Source organism: Myotis nattereri (assembly GCF_964212035.1).
Source record: "Myotis nattereri genome assembly, chromosome: 20".
In the NCBI taxonomy this organism is placed as follows: domain Eukaryota; kingdom Metazoa; phylum Chordata; class Mammalia; order Chiroptera; family Vespertilionidae; genus Myotis; species Myotis nattereri.
Window position 1 is genome coordinate 15,348,706 of NC_138096.1, and position 15,599 is coordinate 15,364,304.

Consider the following 15,599-nt stretch of genomic DNA (forward strand, 5'->3'; position numbering starts at 1 on the left):
ACACGTGTGCGCACACAGCTGCAGCCTTGGCGTGCCCGCCGCCCCCAGGAATGGTTAGGCTCTCGGGGCCTCCCCTCCCCGCGGCCTCGCTGAAGGCCAGCTGCCCCGGGGTCTTCGCAGCTGGATGCAAGGTCTCTGTTCAGCTGGAGCCTCCCTCGCTCCGTCCTGCCTGCTTCTCTGGGGACGGGCCCCGGAGGCCTGGCCTGGAAGGACGGGGGCCTCAGAGTCGCCTGGGACCCCTTGGCAGCACAGGCTTTGTCTCGCGGCCTCGCTCTCTGCTCTCAGCACCTTTGCGTTAGTCCTTGAAGTTTATTTCTCTGTGCTCTGCGCGAGTCTCACTGGGAAACAGAACCTGAGGCTCTGTTATTCCTCACCCGGAAGAAGCCCTTTCTCTGGGCTCGGCATTGCCGGGGTCTCCCCTGCCCTGCCCAGAGCCCCCAGCCCTCCCTGCACCCCAGCTCCTGGCCCCACATGGGTGATGGGGATGAGGGCTTGTGGCTGTTTCTACCTGGGAAAGCACTACCCATGCCGTTGCTCTGACCTGCCCAGAGCAGGGGCCCTTTGGTGCTGCTCCCCCTGGGGAAACCAGAGGCAGGGCCCAGCTTCAGACACCCCGCCAGCCTCTGCCCAGGACTTGCAGGGGGTCCTGCTGGGATGGGGGTGATCTGGCCTCCCTGCCTGCCGTTCTGGGGTGTGTGTGTGCATTTGGAAAGGGTCCTTCATCCTCTTCCCCGACCCCAGTGCAGAGTGTGGCATCTCCTTGGTACCCTCCTATCACATGGGCAGTTACTCAGGATGTTGGGGAGTCAAGGTCTAGGAGGGGAAGGGTGAGCCCCAAGTCTTAGCTGTGGTCTGCAATAGTGGAAAGTGTGCAGGCTGCGGGGTTGGGGGATGGGGGGTGGAGGGTGGAGAGACTCTGCCATCGGGACTTCCTCCTGCCGCTGCCCACACAGAGGGTGGCTGCTGTCTGGAATCCCATGTCCTCTGCCCCTCATGGTCTCCCCGCGGGCAGAGGGGCAGGCTCGGGTCTCACCTGAGCCACCTCTCCAGTTCCATCCGGTGTCCGGGTCCCCGGGAGCCAGGGTGCAGCGGGAGGGGAGGGGAGGGCAGGCGGCTCTGCACCCCCCTCACCTCCCTGCTCCCTGCAGGTCATCGGCAGCTCGCTGCTCTTCATTCACGACAAGAGGGAGCAGGCCAAGGTGTGGATGATCGACTTTGGGAAAACCACGCCCCTGCCCGAGGGCCAGACCCTGAAGCACGACGTCCCCTGGCAGGAAGGGAACCGGGAGGACGGCTACCTCTCGGGCCTGAACAACCTCATCGACATCCTGACGGAGATGTGCCCGGGCCCCGGCGCCCCTGTGGCCTGAGCCGCCAGCCCGCCTCCCCCCGCCTGGCCTCCCTCCTCCCCCTTCCCGCCTTCTCCTCCTGCGAGTTCTTTCACGTCCACCTGGGTGCCAGCCAGAACTGACCCTCCAACTGCACTACAAGACACTCTGTAGAGGAGACAGGCTTTCTAGTTCTTTTCCTACTGAAGGGCTTTGGCGCTGGGCTCCCATTTCTCTCCGTAAGCAGGTCTCCTTCTAGAAGCGCAGTGCCCATGCCAGGCTCCGCTGCCCCCGGGGGAGGTCAGTTGGGCTTCCATCTGGCGGGAGGCTCGGGGCCCCGGGGAGCCACGCCTCCGGGTGGGCTACCTGTGGGCGCTTGCTGCCCCCTGGTGGCCATTGCCATTAGTGCCGCTGCCCAGCACATCCAGTCTCTGCCCATCCTCCGGGCCCGCTGGGGCTGTAAGGGCCTGTTTCAGCGGCTGCCTGGTGCCCGGCTCTCTCGTGTCTGGGGCACAGAACCCCCGGGAACGCGTGTCGGCCCTGAGTAGAGCACCTCCGATGAGCAGCCGGGGCGCCAGGACGTGGGGGGCCTTCATGGTCCCTTTGCGGTCGGTGTTGAACTCCCCCAGCGTTGGGCCGGGCCCGGGAGCCAGGAGCAGGCTGTGCCCTCTGCTGTTGCCGCCCCAGTTCTTCCATCTGCGGTTCTCGCCCATGACTTCAGAGCTTCCGGCCGCTGCCCACCCTGAGCCAGCTGTGCTGCCCACTGCCCCCTGGCCTGTGTGACATGCCGGGGGTGGGCCAGGGCCAGGCAGCCCGGGGGAGAGAGACCTGCATCGGACACGCCTGCCCTCACCGCTCCCCCCTCCCGGGTGGCACTTGGTGGCCCTGCCTGCTCGCCGGGGTTCTCTCGCGAGGCCCCGAGTCCCCTGCGGCTCTGGGCAGGGTTCAGGCCAGCCCTGGGCAGGGAGGAAGCCGCAGGAAGCCGGCCCCTGGCATCTGTTTTCCCCCCTGAAATAGGTCTTACATCCTGAAGGGCTGAGCCCTGTACTTCCCGTGTGGTGTGGGCAGGTCCGGGGCACGTGTGGCGCTGGGTGTGCCAGCATCTCTTCCTGGGGACCAGGTCGCTGGGAGGCTGGTGGGGACCCAGCTGTGAGCCTTATTCTAACTGTAAAGCAAGTGAGCGTGTACCACCGAGAGGGGTGTGAAACTTGCGTGACTTTTGAAGGCAGAGTCCCGGCTGTGGCCATGTAGAGCGGTGCCCCCGGGGCCCCCCTTGTGGTTGGGGGAGAGTTGGGGACCAGGCCAGCAGCCACTGGGGCCAGCTCCTCCACGGAGCGCAGCTTCGGGGACACGTGGAGGCCGTGGTGCGCCCAGGTGTGCGTACCTGCAGGGACCGACCCAGAGGAGGGCTCCCCGTCACCCGGGGCCTCGGGGGGAGCTGTCAGCTTCGCCCACATGACACGGTTCCCCTTTCACGCTGGGTTAGTGACAGTTGGTGGGGGCGGAGGGTGGGGCGCGAGGATGTAGAAGTTCAGATTTTAAAAAAGGAAATCACTTTTCAACTTCCTGGCTCTTGTTCAAAACAGGGGTGAGCTCTGGTGTGGGCCGACCTGCTAAAGGTCGCACCCCCGCCCCACCACCTGGTGATGGGCACGTGACCCGGGAGGCTGCGCCCCAGCCGTCTCCACAGGGCGGGGGGCGAGGGGGGGCTCACTAAGGCAGCCGCCAGGGCTCTAAGCTGCGGGCTGGCCAGCAGTGACCTCCTGTCTAGGACGAGTTTGTTATCCAGCACATTCCTGCCATGAACAAAGCGCCTGGGAGCGTCCCTACTAAGAGAATGAGGAGCACTTTAGCGGCAGCAGCGGCTGCAGACGCTGCGCTGATGGGCAGGGGGTGGTTAGTGACGGACCCGGCGGCTCGGCAGTCCTGGGCTTTGTGGCATTTACGTGTGAAAGTGGCATCTTTTCAGGGCTGTGCCTTTAGGGGCGGGTCTGCATTTACTGTGCTAGTTCCCTTCCAGCACCCCCTCTCTCACCCTTTCCCCTGTGACCTCCCACCTTCCACGACCCTGCAGTGAATTTCCCAGGAGCTCCCCCCGGGCTGTCTGAGTGGCCTTCCCCACCCAGCCCGGTGCAGGCCCGGACTCTGGGGCTGGCCACGCAGGTGCGAGGGGGAGCATCCTCCCTGCCTGTCCTGCCCTCCCCCCGCCCCCCGCATTCTTGGGGTTCAGTACTGCTTGGCCTTCGAGGAAGGTTTTCTCAGCCACTCGGCCCGGACTTGCCTTGAGAGTCATGTAAGAAGTTTTAAGTTATATTTATTTTGTTGTTGTTGTTAATTGCACAAAACACTAAGACTGAGGCTGGATCTGTGTCTCCTCTAAGCTCCGCCTTCTTCCTGAACCTCCTTTCCTGCTGGGGGGAGCCCGGATGCAGCCCCCCCCCCCCCCCCCCGCCTCATTAGCTGTATTTAGCTTTGAATTCCTCTGCATCCACCCGGTCACCCCTTGTGTATACATAACCCAGCCTTCCCGGGAAGGAGCAGAGTGTCGCCCGAGCCAGTGCCTTTTCTCTGGAGGGGAGGACGCCCCGAGGGGTCTCCTGCCCTCTGCACCCCGCTCCCCGAGTCACCGTGGAGAACACTGAACTGTTACAACCCGCACAGGCCTGTCAGACAGGCTGCCGCGCTCTGTACCTTCCTAATAAAGGCCTGGAGACCACCGCGCTGTCTGCAGTCTGTCCTCCCCCGCCCTGGGGGGGTGGGGGGGTCGGGAGGGGCCTGGAAACTGGAGGATTGAGTCGGGCTGTGATGACCTGCGGAACGGGGGTCTGATTGAACAGCGTTTTAATCTGCAAAGGATTTAAGACGCGCTCCAAAGCTAGTCTTTGCTGCCTCTTCCACAAAACCTTCAGCATAGCCCAGGGCCCCGACCAGCCACCAGCCATGCTTCCCTGGCATTGCCCCCCAGGCTGGGGAGCCCCTACAGCCTCGGGGAGCTCACATCTGCAGTCTCCTTTTTAAAAAATATATATTTTATTGATTTTTTACAGAGAGAAAGGGAGAGGGATAGAGAGTTAGAAACATCGATGAGAGAGAAACATCGATCAGCTGCCTCCTGCACACCCCCCACTGGGGATTTGCCCACAACCAAGGTACATGCCCTTGGCCGGAATCGAACCTGGGACTTTTCAGTCTGCAGGCCGACGCTCTATCCACTGAGCCAAACCAGTCAGGGCTGCAGTCTCCTTTTTAATAAATACGTTTTTATTGATTTCAGAGAGGAAAGGAGAAGGAGAGGGATACAGAAACATCGATGATGAGAGAGAATCACAGATTGGCTGCCTCCTGCACGCCCCCTATTGGAGATCAAGCCCGCAACCTGGGCACGTGCACTGACCAGGAATCAAACCGTGACCTCCTGGTTCATGGGCCAACACTCAACCATTGAGCCACGTTGGTCGGGCTCTGGTCCCCTTTTATCCCCTTATCAACTCCATGAACAAGGCTGTGTCGTCTCCATTTTACAGATGGGGAAACTGAGGCTTCAGAGATCAAATACCTTGACCTGGGGAGTAAGTGGGAAGCGGGGATTCGAATCCAGAAATTGCCTGGTTTCCAGACCGATTCTGTCTTCCTACCTGGGAGTGTGTGGGGGGCACAGGGCTTGTGTTCTCTTGGCCCAGGTCCCAGGGGTGGGGCCGAGCTCTGGCCGCCCAGACCCTCAGCCAGCCCGGGAGTGTGTGTGGGGGCGGGGGATGGGGAGGGACCCTGAACCAGGAGCCCTCTGACCCTCAGGCACTGTGTATCCCAGGCTCTGTGACCTCAGGGAAGCACAGCCCTGCCGCCGTCTGTCCCCTCAGCCCCGGGACACAGACTCAAGTCACCATCGCCCCTCCCCCACCCACCACAGCAGCCGCAGTGATAGGGCAGCAGATGAGGCCATGCTCTGCGGTCACCTGGCTCATGGCCTCCCACAGAAAACCCAGCCTGACAGACTGACCTGCAGATCCTGAGCGACGGGCGAATGATGACTCTGACACACGGACTGTGAAAGAGAGGCTAAGGGGCTGCCTGGCTAAAGGGACCCAGCAGCCCGGTTCGCCTGCCTCCTTCGGCTTTTGTTGCAGCAACAGCTTGAACTAAACCCCTAGACACATCAGCTGGGCAAGCATCCTTGAAAAAACACATGCATCTGCAGTGTCTTTCAAACAAGGACTCTGAAGTCTAAACATAGAGATTCCAGTGAACGCCCGGGCTCAGGCTTGTTTGGAAAAGTCAAGGCAGGGGCTGCCGCCTCGGTAAGGTCCCCCAGAGGCCCCCGGCCTTTCAGGGAATCCTCCTTACAGACCTTCCAACCAAGCCCCGTGCTTCCCACACCAGCGCATCCCAGTTCTCGCAAACACCCAGAACAGCGGGCGTCTGTCCTGCGTGGCCGGCCTGCTCCTGGCACTCGGTGGCCCCTGCTCAGCCTGAGGGGACGCCTTCCGCAGAGAAGTGCGGTGGGAATAGCAGATGGCCCCGGGCAGGGGTCACTCTCAGCAGATGGGAGGGTGGCAGGGTTTTGGTAAAAGCAAAAGAGAAATAGTCTGATAGCATGCTGACGACAAGAACAAGGTAACAAGGGAAGCGGCTCCCTGAGTAGGTGCCGGTCTCAGCCGGCTTGGGCTGCCCTACGGACACCCTGGCCGGGCGGCTGGACACAGATGTGCAGCTCTCCTTCTGCGGCTGGAGGCCAAGGTCAGGCTCTGCAGGGTATGGACTCTGGGGGGGGGGGGGCTCCTCTTCCCGACTGGCAGGTGGCCACCTTCTCAGAGTGTGTGCGTGGGGGGGGCGAGGGGGGGGCGAGGAACTCTGGCGTCTCTTCCTCACTACGGCCCCGTCATGATGGCCTCAACCTTTCTCGGGTCCTCACAGGCCCCTTCTCCAAACACCATCGCATGGGGTTAGGGATCAGGGGGTGTGGGGGGCACAGGCATTCAGCCACAGCAGTGCCCCTCTTGCTAACTTCACGCGCTGTTTCCAACCCCACCCTCCGCCTGTACCCCCCACACTTGTGAGTAAAGCAGGTGGGGGGCAGGGGGAGGGGTGCCATGCTCATCTCTGGTTTTCAATGTGGCGACGTGTCCTTGGGTTGTTTTAAAAATAGTTTCTGCAAATCACGGGCAACCGCATCAGGCTGAGAGCGTGCTGCCGCCAGCAGCCCCGCGCTAGTTCCATGGGGGGCAGGCCCAGTTTAGTCACGCTTCTTCGAACACATGTGGGGAGAGCGAGTGACAGGGTCCCCGTTGGGGGAGGCCGCCCCCTTCTGGACGGCCATGTGCATTACAAGGCACCTGAAGTCATTCACCTTGCAGGTCTGGAAGCCCCATGGCCCAGGGGGCCTCCTCCCCCGTCCCCCCCCCACCCTGTCCCTGATGCCCAGGGCGCGACAGCCCCTTCCTCTCGTCACTCGGCCCAGCCCAGCCACAGCTTTGCCCTGACGAGCTGCTGAGACGGTGAATTGCACTGAACAATGTTCAGTCTGAACCAGGCACACCCCAGGGGCACCCTCCTGTGTCCTGGATGCAGAGGGCCCCGGTCCAAGGAGCCCTTCGCCGTGGTCGTGGCTCTGCAGCTCGCGTGTTTGACAGATTGAGCACAGGACTGTGTATAGAACCACAAAGGGGTGAATTTCAACATGTAAACCATGTCTCAGAAAACCTAACTGAAAAGATAATTGCTCTTCAGTGTGGAGTTAAAGGCCTGGGACGTCCCCTCGGGCACCGTCCGCGTCTGGGAGTGATTCTGTCCGCTCCTCTCTCCCGCGTCGCCACCGTTCATGCTTCGGTCGGCACCAGCTCCCGGAGGCGTGATGCGCGTGCATTCTCACTCCTCCTTCCACACGGTTGTTACTTGCAGAAACCAGGCGTTGTGTCTGCTCTGTGAGGCCCCAGTGTCGCTGGGAGGGTGTTTTATAGACGGAATCCAAGTCCGCCTCCCAGGCCTGGCCCCGGCCAGGGCAGCAGATGAGGCCGCGCTCTGCGGTCACCGTCCCTCACACCCTGGGCCTTGGCGCACACGCGTTTCCCACTCTAAGATGTCCCCAGACTCGCCCCCCGATGACCTGGGCCCCAGGGCTCCGGGCTGCCGAGGGGCCACCTCGAACCATGCCTCTTGGGTCTCCCACGAAGAACAAAGCCCGGGCCTGGCCAGGCGGCTCGGTTGGTTAGAGCGTCATCCCCGTGCGCCAAGGTTGCGGGTTTGCTCCCGGTGAGGGCGCGTGCAAGCATCAGCCAGTGAAGGCATGATAAGTGGGACAACGCATCGTGTCTCTCCCTCCCTCCCCTCCCCTCAAACCAGTAAATCTTGTTTAAAAGCCTGCGGGTGAGATGCTTTCGCTGGAGTTGCGAGTCGTTTTGGAAATCCCGGTCAGGCCACCAAAGCGCCCTGAGACGGGACTGGGCTGTTCATCGTCTCCCGTGTTTGCTCTCTTCCTCTCTCTGCCCAGCGCCTCGCGGCCCGAGGGGACGTCTGGGGGCTCCTGGGCCTGCTGCCTGGGCTGATTTGCATGGCGAGTCCCCAGCCCTTCAGAGAGGCAGGAAGCCCATGGGAACGGCCTGCCTCTGTCCTAGAGAGGATTCTGCACAACGTGTTTCCCATGTCAGGTGGGAGGTGGGAGGTGGGGAAGGGGCCAGGTGCAGGTGCGCTTTGTACAGGTGCGAGACCTGCTTCTGCTGCTCCTCCTGGAAGGTGAGGGACCTGCTTCTGCTCCTCCCGGCAGGTGAGGGACCCGCTTCTGCTGCTCCTCCCGGCAGGTGAGGGACCTGCTTCTAACTGCTCCTCCTGGCAGGTGAGGGACCTGCTTCTGCTCCTCCCGGCAGGTGAGGGACCCGCTTCTGCTGCTCCTCCCGGCAGGTGAGGGACCTGCTTCTGCTCCTCCCGGCAGGTGAGGGACCTGCTGCTGCTGCTCCTCCCGGCAGGTGAGGGACCCGCTTCTGCTGCTCCTCCCGGCAGGTGAGGGACCTGCTGCTGCTGCTCCTCCTGGCAGGTGAGGGACCTGCTTCTGCTGCTCCTCCCGGCAGGTGAGGGACCTGCTGCTGCTGCTCCTCCCGGCAGGTGAGGGACCTGCTGCTGCTGCTCCTCCTGGCAGGTGAGGGACCCGCTTCTGCTCCTCCCGGCAGGTGCGCGACCTGCTTCTACTGCTCCTCCCGGCAGGTGTGCGACCTGCTGCTGCTGCTCCTCCAGGCAGGTGTGCGACCTGCTGCTGCTGCTCCTCCCGGCAGGTGAGGGAGCTCCCGGGACGGCCAGGGGGCAGGGGGAGAGCACAAACCCCCCAGGAGGCGGCGACGGGGGCTTCGCGTCTGAGAAACCTGGTTCCTGGTTCCCTGAGAAGGGGCCGTGGCCTGGCTGGTAGGGACTTTGCAGGCTGGACGGACAGCAGGCCCCGGGCTGAGGGCCGAGAATCCGAGAATTCCCGGGGGCTTCGGAACACCACGCTCAGGTTCCGTTCTCACGAGGGCTCGAAGGAGATGTAAACGTAGGGACTGAGATCCAGGCCCCGCCTCCCCTGCCCCCAGGAGCCGGCTAAGTGCCGGCCAGCTGGCCCGGCGTCCCCGGCTCTGCCTCGCCTCGCGGTCGGGGTGACGGGAGAAGATGGGTGCGTGTCTGTAAGCCCCACTGGAACCTTTTCTATTAACACTTTTAATTGAGATCATTGTGCATGTGTCAGCCACACTTTTTAAATGCTGTTCTCCAATATTCTTGGTCCCAGGAGAGGTCAGGTGGCGTGGGAAGGTGGGAGGACGGGGTGGAAGGGATAAAATCGTGTCACATGTAAGTGCCACATCCGTCACTCATCCCACGTGGAAGACAGTTACACGTGTGCCCAGGCCTGGCGTGCGCGCCTGTGCGCGTGTGCACACGGTCACAGCCGAGAGCCCGGTGTGGGTCTCACTGTGGGCTTGGTCGGTGGGGAGACGGTGACGAGCGAGGGGGGCAGAGGAGGCTTTGGGGGCAGAGACTCAGTGAGGGCGTTGCTGTTATTGTTGTTAGTGAGAGAAGCTCATCCTGAACGAGTTTATGGAAAGAAAGAAAGGAAGGAAGGAAGGAAGGAAGGAAGGAAGGAAGGAAGGAAGGAAGGAAGAAGATAGGGACGGAGGGAGGTGCATGGGTGGCTTGTGCACTGAACCGAGGCGGGCGAGGCAGCCGTGGCCATGGCCGTGGTCATGGGGCCACGTGAGTGACTCCCGCTCCATGGCTCCCTCCGCTGTCTCTGTGTCGTGTCTCACTGCAGCCTCCTGTCTCCGAGAGGCGGACCTTGGTCCTGGGCAGCGCAGGCCTCCGCACTGCAGCCTCGGGCCAGGGAGCAAGCAGCTGCCCCCAGATTGCAGCTAGAAGGCTCTCAGCAAAACCCCCACCCTGCAGGTTGCTCTGCGAGAGGGCCCTGCTATTGGCCTGTGTGGGGGGTGGGGGGCTATGATTGGCAGGCGCCCCCAGAATCACAGGGAAGCAGGGGAGGAACTGGCACTGGGACAGGGTGTGAGAAGAACCAACAAGGGCACGGTTTTGTCTGACCCTGGACTTGAGCTGGGCCGGGGCTCACCGTGAGGGGCAGGGCCTTTCCCTGGGGTGAGAGTTGCCCCTAGCGCGCCTGGAGCTGATGTGCCCGCTGCTCTGATGCATCGATCTCCGCTGCCCGCCACCCGCCACAGTATCGGATGACGCCCTGGGTGTGAGGGGCAGCGAGCACCCTTCCATGTGACCATCAGAGTCAGTTACTGGATTTCACCTGTGAGATGCCTCTGTCTGGCAAGAGCGCTGTGAACTCTGATCTGTTCTAATGGACTTGGTTCCCTTCCTCCACGAGTGTGAAAGCTGCTAGGTCTTCACCCAGTTTCTACAGATGTTGGCTGGCCCGGCTGCTGTGGCTCAGGGGTTACAGTTTGATTCCCAATCAGGGCACATGCCCGGGTTGCGGGCTCGACCCCCAGTGTGGGGCATGCAGGAGGTAGCCCATCAATGATTCTCTCTCATTGTTGATGTTTCTATCTCTCTCTCCCTCTTCCTTCACCTGAGAACTCAATAAAAATGTATTTTTAAACGAAGAAGCCGAAGGTGTTGGCTGGGCCGTGGACTGTGCCCTGCCGATTCCTGCCAAGGGAGCACCAGGCCAGCCAGTCCCTGGTTGTAGCTGAACCTCTAGCTCCGAGTCCAGTCACTCTCTCCTTGCTTCTTGTTGATGTGGGAGACCTGCCATGCGTACGTCCGCGTCTGCCTCACCAACCCCTCGCACAACCAAGGCAAGGCCGTGAGTGTCATCTGCACACGTCTTCTTGGTAAACCCAGGCGCGTCCCAGAGACCAATTTAATGTGTAAGTTTCCGGCTGCAAAGGGATCAGATTATCAAAGATATGGCCCTGGGAGGAGGAATTGTAGAGCCTCCCGGGAGGAGAGGAGTGTGGGTGAGAAGGTCTGAGGAAGGCGAGGCCGCCCCGGGAAAGGGTGACCTTCAGGACGGAAAGGCCGCCGACAGCCAAGGCAGCCGACAGAGGGAGGAGCCTTGGGGAGCCAGTCCGCGATCCGTTCGCTTATGAACATGAGAGCACGCAGGTTGGAGAAGCCACCAAGGTCACGTGGTGTTTATTACATAGAAAAGGGGGGAAGGGAGAAAAGGTTTCCAACGCCGTTTTCCAGGATTTAAAAAACCACGAACTTGAACTACGAGACGTGTCATGCTTTATGTACTAATAACGGGAACGCGTGTGAGTATATAAATATGTACATGGAGATATGTACAAAGGCTTTGTCGTCTTACATGGTATTTTCATTGCATGTACAGTAATGGTGCTCGAGTTACAAATGTCAAAGCTGGCGGCGCTGAAGAAACTGGAGCCCCACTGGGCGCCGCGGAGACGCCAGCCCCGGGGGCCGGTCGCGGGCTTGTCCCGAGGCCCCGGGAGAGCGAGGCTGTGCGTGGACGGGCCCGGCTGCGCGGCTGGGACCAGGGCACGTCGGAAGCTTCCCTCCATCCCTGACATCAGAGTTCCTTTCTCTCTTGGAACCAAAACGGCTCCGGTCACTGGGGTGCTGGACCCCCTGGGGGCTGGACCCCGGAAGCTGGTGGGGCCGCTCCCAGGGGTCTGGGTGGGAGTGAGCGGGGGAAGCCTGGAAGGTCGGCGAGCGCGTGTTGTCAGAAACCGAGAGAAACACACAGCGACTGACGTCACGGAAACAGGCCCAAACAAAGCCAGTCACAGCGTCAAAACACTGCAGTTCACGACACAACACTCACCATGTGTGCACAGAGCCAGGCGTGTGTGTGTGTGTGTGTGTGTGTGTGTGTGTGTTAAAAATGAAAGAAAAGAAAGAAAAAGAAAGGAAGGAAGGGAGGGAGGGAGGGAGGGAGGGAGGGAGGGAGGGAGGGAGAAAGAGAAAGAAAGAGAGAAAGAAAGAGAGAGAGGGAGGGATGGTGGCACCGTGTACAACAGCATGGACTTAGCCTGTGAGCAGGGCGCCCGGCCGGTCACAGCCGCCACCCCTCTCCCTGCCGGTCACGGACCGGCACCAGCACAGAACGTGGGGTGGCCGTGACTGTCCTCCTCCTCTCCTCACTGGTCCCCACACGGGGGAGACAGGGGGGGAGCGTAGGGGAGCAGAAAAGGCCTCAGAGGAGCATGGGACGAGCCCAGAAGGCGGCCCCTGTGCCCCGTCCTCTGGGAGCCTCGCCTCCCACTGAGCCATGCAGTGCACAGTGCATGGGGGTGAGCCCGGCGGGGGGAGGAGAGAGCCCGACCAGGTGCTGGAGAGGGGAGATGGCACATCGGGGCCCCGGGGGCTGACAGGGCAAAATGCCACCGCCCAGGCTGGAAGGCGGGGCTGCTGGACTTGGCGAGGCCCCTGGAGAGGAAACCCCACCTGAGCCTCCAGCGGCCCTGCCCTGCCGTCTCCCAGCACGCAGAGGGGCTGTGGGCGAGCACGTGTGCGTGTGCGTGTGCGAGTGTATGTGCACGGGCGCGCGCACACATGCATGTGTGTGCAGTGCATGTGTGTGCAGGGTACATGCCCGCACATGTGTGCTGTGTGCGTGTGCATGCATGTATGCAGCACGTGTGTGCACATGCGTGCGTGTGTGCAGTGCGTGCATGTGCACGTGTGTGCAGTGTACGTGTGTGCGTGTGTGTGCAGTGCGTGCGTGTCTGTGCTGCGGCCCACTGAAGGGTGGGTGTGCGGAGGGGCTTCTGGGGATACCGGCCCGCCAGGGCGGCTGGCATTTTGGCAAATCCAGGCAGGAGAGGGGGGGAGGGCTGGGACAGATTCCACAGCTAAATCAAAGCGAGAGACACCTTGCACCAGACACTTAGACTCGTGCAAGTGGGACCAAGTGGGCGGGGTCACGAGGGGAGAGTGGAATTGGGGCCGGTGTTTCTGTTTTACCAGAAAGAGTCCCGGAGGCAGGGTCCAGCCTGAGTCCAGGAGGCCCGGCCAGTGCAGGAGAGGACCCTCCCCTCCCCCATCCCATCCTTGCTCCTCCCCCTCTCCCTGTCCCTCCCCCTCTCCCTGTCCCTCCCCCTCTCCCTGTCCCCCTCCCCCTCCCCCTCCCCCTCTCCCTGTCCCCCTCCCCCTCCCCCTCCCCCTCTCCCGGTCCTTGTCCCCCTTGCTCCTCTCCCCTCCCAGCCCTCTGCCCTGACAGAAATGGGGGAAACCATGGCTGCCCAGGCCCCTCCTTGTTCCCGATCTACAGATGGCTAAACTGAGGCCGGAGCCGTGGGAGAGACCAAGGGCACCAAGGCAGGAACTCACACCCAGGCGGGAGGGCGCTCAGGGGCCTCCTGTCTCACGGGCTTTAGGGCGGGTTCCTGAGCATCTGACCAGGAGCTTCCACTGCCGGGACCCCACCCGCACAGCCAGGACCCCACCCCCACCGCCAGGACCCCACCCCCACAGCCGGTACCCCACCCCCCCACCCCCACTGTCAGGACCCCACCCCCACCCCCACTGTCAGGACCCCACCCCCACCGCCGGGACCACACCCTGCTTTAGCAGCGCCTCCAGCCTGGCGGCCTGGCTCAGTGGTCCAGCATCAACCTATGAACCAGGAGGTCAGGGTTCGGTTCCGGTCAGGGCACATGCCGGGTTGTGGGCTCGATCCCCATGGCGGGCGTGCAGGCAGCAGCGGATCCGTGATTCTCTCCCACCGCTGATGTTTCTCTCTCCCTCCCTCTCCCTCCCTCTCTGACCTCAATGGCACACACACACACACACATACACACACACACACACACTTTCAAACGCCCCTCCACCGCCAGCCCCTCTGGGAAGGCCTCCAAACAGAAGGGCAAGAGGGATAAGAACAGCAGAGAGCAGGGCCTGGACCGCCCAGCGAGGACACATGGAAACGACCCCCCGCGGCTTCCTGGCGGGGCTTTCTGCCGGCATCGCTGACGGTGACAACGGCCGGAGTCACCGAAGCCCAGGGCCCAGCTCCCCCCAGGCTCTTCTCGGGTCAGCCCCTCCTGGCTCAGCCCCAGGGGCCCGAGGAGCTGGATCCGGGCGCAGCTGACGCGCCCTCATCACCCCCTCCCACCTCCCCTCCCCGCCCCGGTCGTCAGTGATGGCCCCTCCGCAGGGACCCTGCCCCCGGCCTGGGCCTGCCGTTAAGGTCCCGCCAGCAGCCTCCGTCCACACCCACAGGCCGTCCCCCCGCAGGGCTCACTCCTGCACCAGGTCCCCCGCGGCCCAGGGACGCCCCCTCTGACCAGCGTCACAGCCAGGTCCCAGGAGTATCTCACTTACGATGGAGCTCTCTGCACCCCGGTGACCCCCGAACACCCAAGGCCAGGGAGTGTCCTGGGGGCTCCGACTGCTGACAGGCCAACCTGGGGGAGCCCTGTGCGTGCTGGGCCATCGGCCGGCCCAGGGCTGAGTGTCCATCCAGCAGGCGGGCGAGAGCCCTCCGCCCACTGGCTGGTGTGTCACCTGAGCTCTGGCCCCGACAGCCCGCGGCCACCGCTCTTTCTCTAATGAGGCCGAGTCTGGGGCTGATCAGATGGCGCTCCTGGAGCAGATCAGCCCACGTGGCATCCTCACAGCTCCCCGCTGAGAAGACCTGGGGGTCCACCCTCCAGTTACCTGAACAGGGGCTCCCGATGAGCCTCAAGCCTCCTCAGGTTTGGAGACGTCTCTGCGCTAGTCACTCCACACAGCACTCGTGGGGACACCTGTCACTCAAAAGAACCCCACCCACGCCTGGACTATGTCACTAAACATGCAGCATAGTAGCTGTCCCTCCTCTACCCTCAGCCCCAACCCAGCCTGGAAAATGAGCTCCTCCGCCCCCCCTGTGGGGGTGCCCCCACCCCAGACCCGTCACCACTCCGGGGAGCCACAGACAGGGTGAGGGCTGTGGGCGGAGGGCCCTGGGCCATGTGGTCACTTCACCAGCGGAGGCTGTTTGATCTGATTCCAGGGGAGGCCCTGAGCGTAGGCAGCCAGCAGCTCCCTGCTCGGCCTGGAGGGTGCGAAAGGGTCTCCTTTCTGATCAAACTGCGCTGGTCCCACTGGAAAAGCACAGAAGCACATGGAAGCCCGAAGAGGCCTGGGTTGGCGTCAGGAGACAGGAGGGAGGAGATAAAGACGGGGCCAGGGGTTCAGAAGGCAACCCCACCCCAGGCAGCCATGGCGAGGTGCTCCTCAAAACTACAGGATGGGGTGGGCGGGGGGCGGAAATCAAGCCAGGAGCAGAGAACTGGGGGAAAGGGGGGGCGGGGGGAGGGGAAGGGAGGAGTGGCTGGAGGGGATGCCAGGGAGCTGTCCGGGCCACAGGGACCCCAGGCCGCTTCCCAGCAGGACTGTAACTGAAAAGCCCAGGGGATGGGGTGGGGGGACCACTGCCCCAGGTGGGGGGTTAAGAGCAGAGACTATGCAAACAGTGGCCCCAAAGGGGCTCACGGAGGAGCCAGGGGCCTAACCGGCTGTGGCCCCAGCATGCCATCCAGACAGGTCCCTGCTCCGGTCCTGGCCCGATTCTGGCTGAGCCCCTGACAACAGGAAAAGCCCCCCCCACCCCGGGGACACCCCAGCGGCACAGAGGCCAGTGGGCTGGCAGCCAGCTGGGGCCAGGGCGCACTTGAGCGATTCCTGTGTTAGACGGACAGTGAACACAGACACGTGAGTGTCCGCCTCCTCACTAGCATCGCGGAGGTCTTCCTCCTCCTTCCAGTGGATCCGTGACCCCAGGCGCCTGGACAACTTCCACGGTCTCTGCCTCCCGGGGGATCTGCTACATCACGAGCCCCT

The 15,599-nt window shown here is 62.7% G+C and overlaps 1 protein-coding gene across 1 annotated transcript in view; it reads left to right on the forward strand.

Annotated features, from left to right (window-relative positions):
- Positions 1-4,045, forward strand: part of ITPKB (inositol-trisphosphate 3-kinase B) — a gene marked incomplete at its 5' end in the record, with an annotated part of 93,181 nt that extends 89,136 nt beyond the window's left edge. Inside the window, one exon of the mRNA XM_081114455.1 lies at positions 1,149-4,045. Coding sequence (XP_080970581.1) covers positions 1,149-1,370 — 222 coding nt within the window. The 3' untranslated portion in view covers positions 1,371-4,045. The remainder of the gene's footprint in view (positions 1-1,148) is intronic.
- Positions 4,046-15,599: the final 11,554 nt, after the last annotated feature.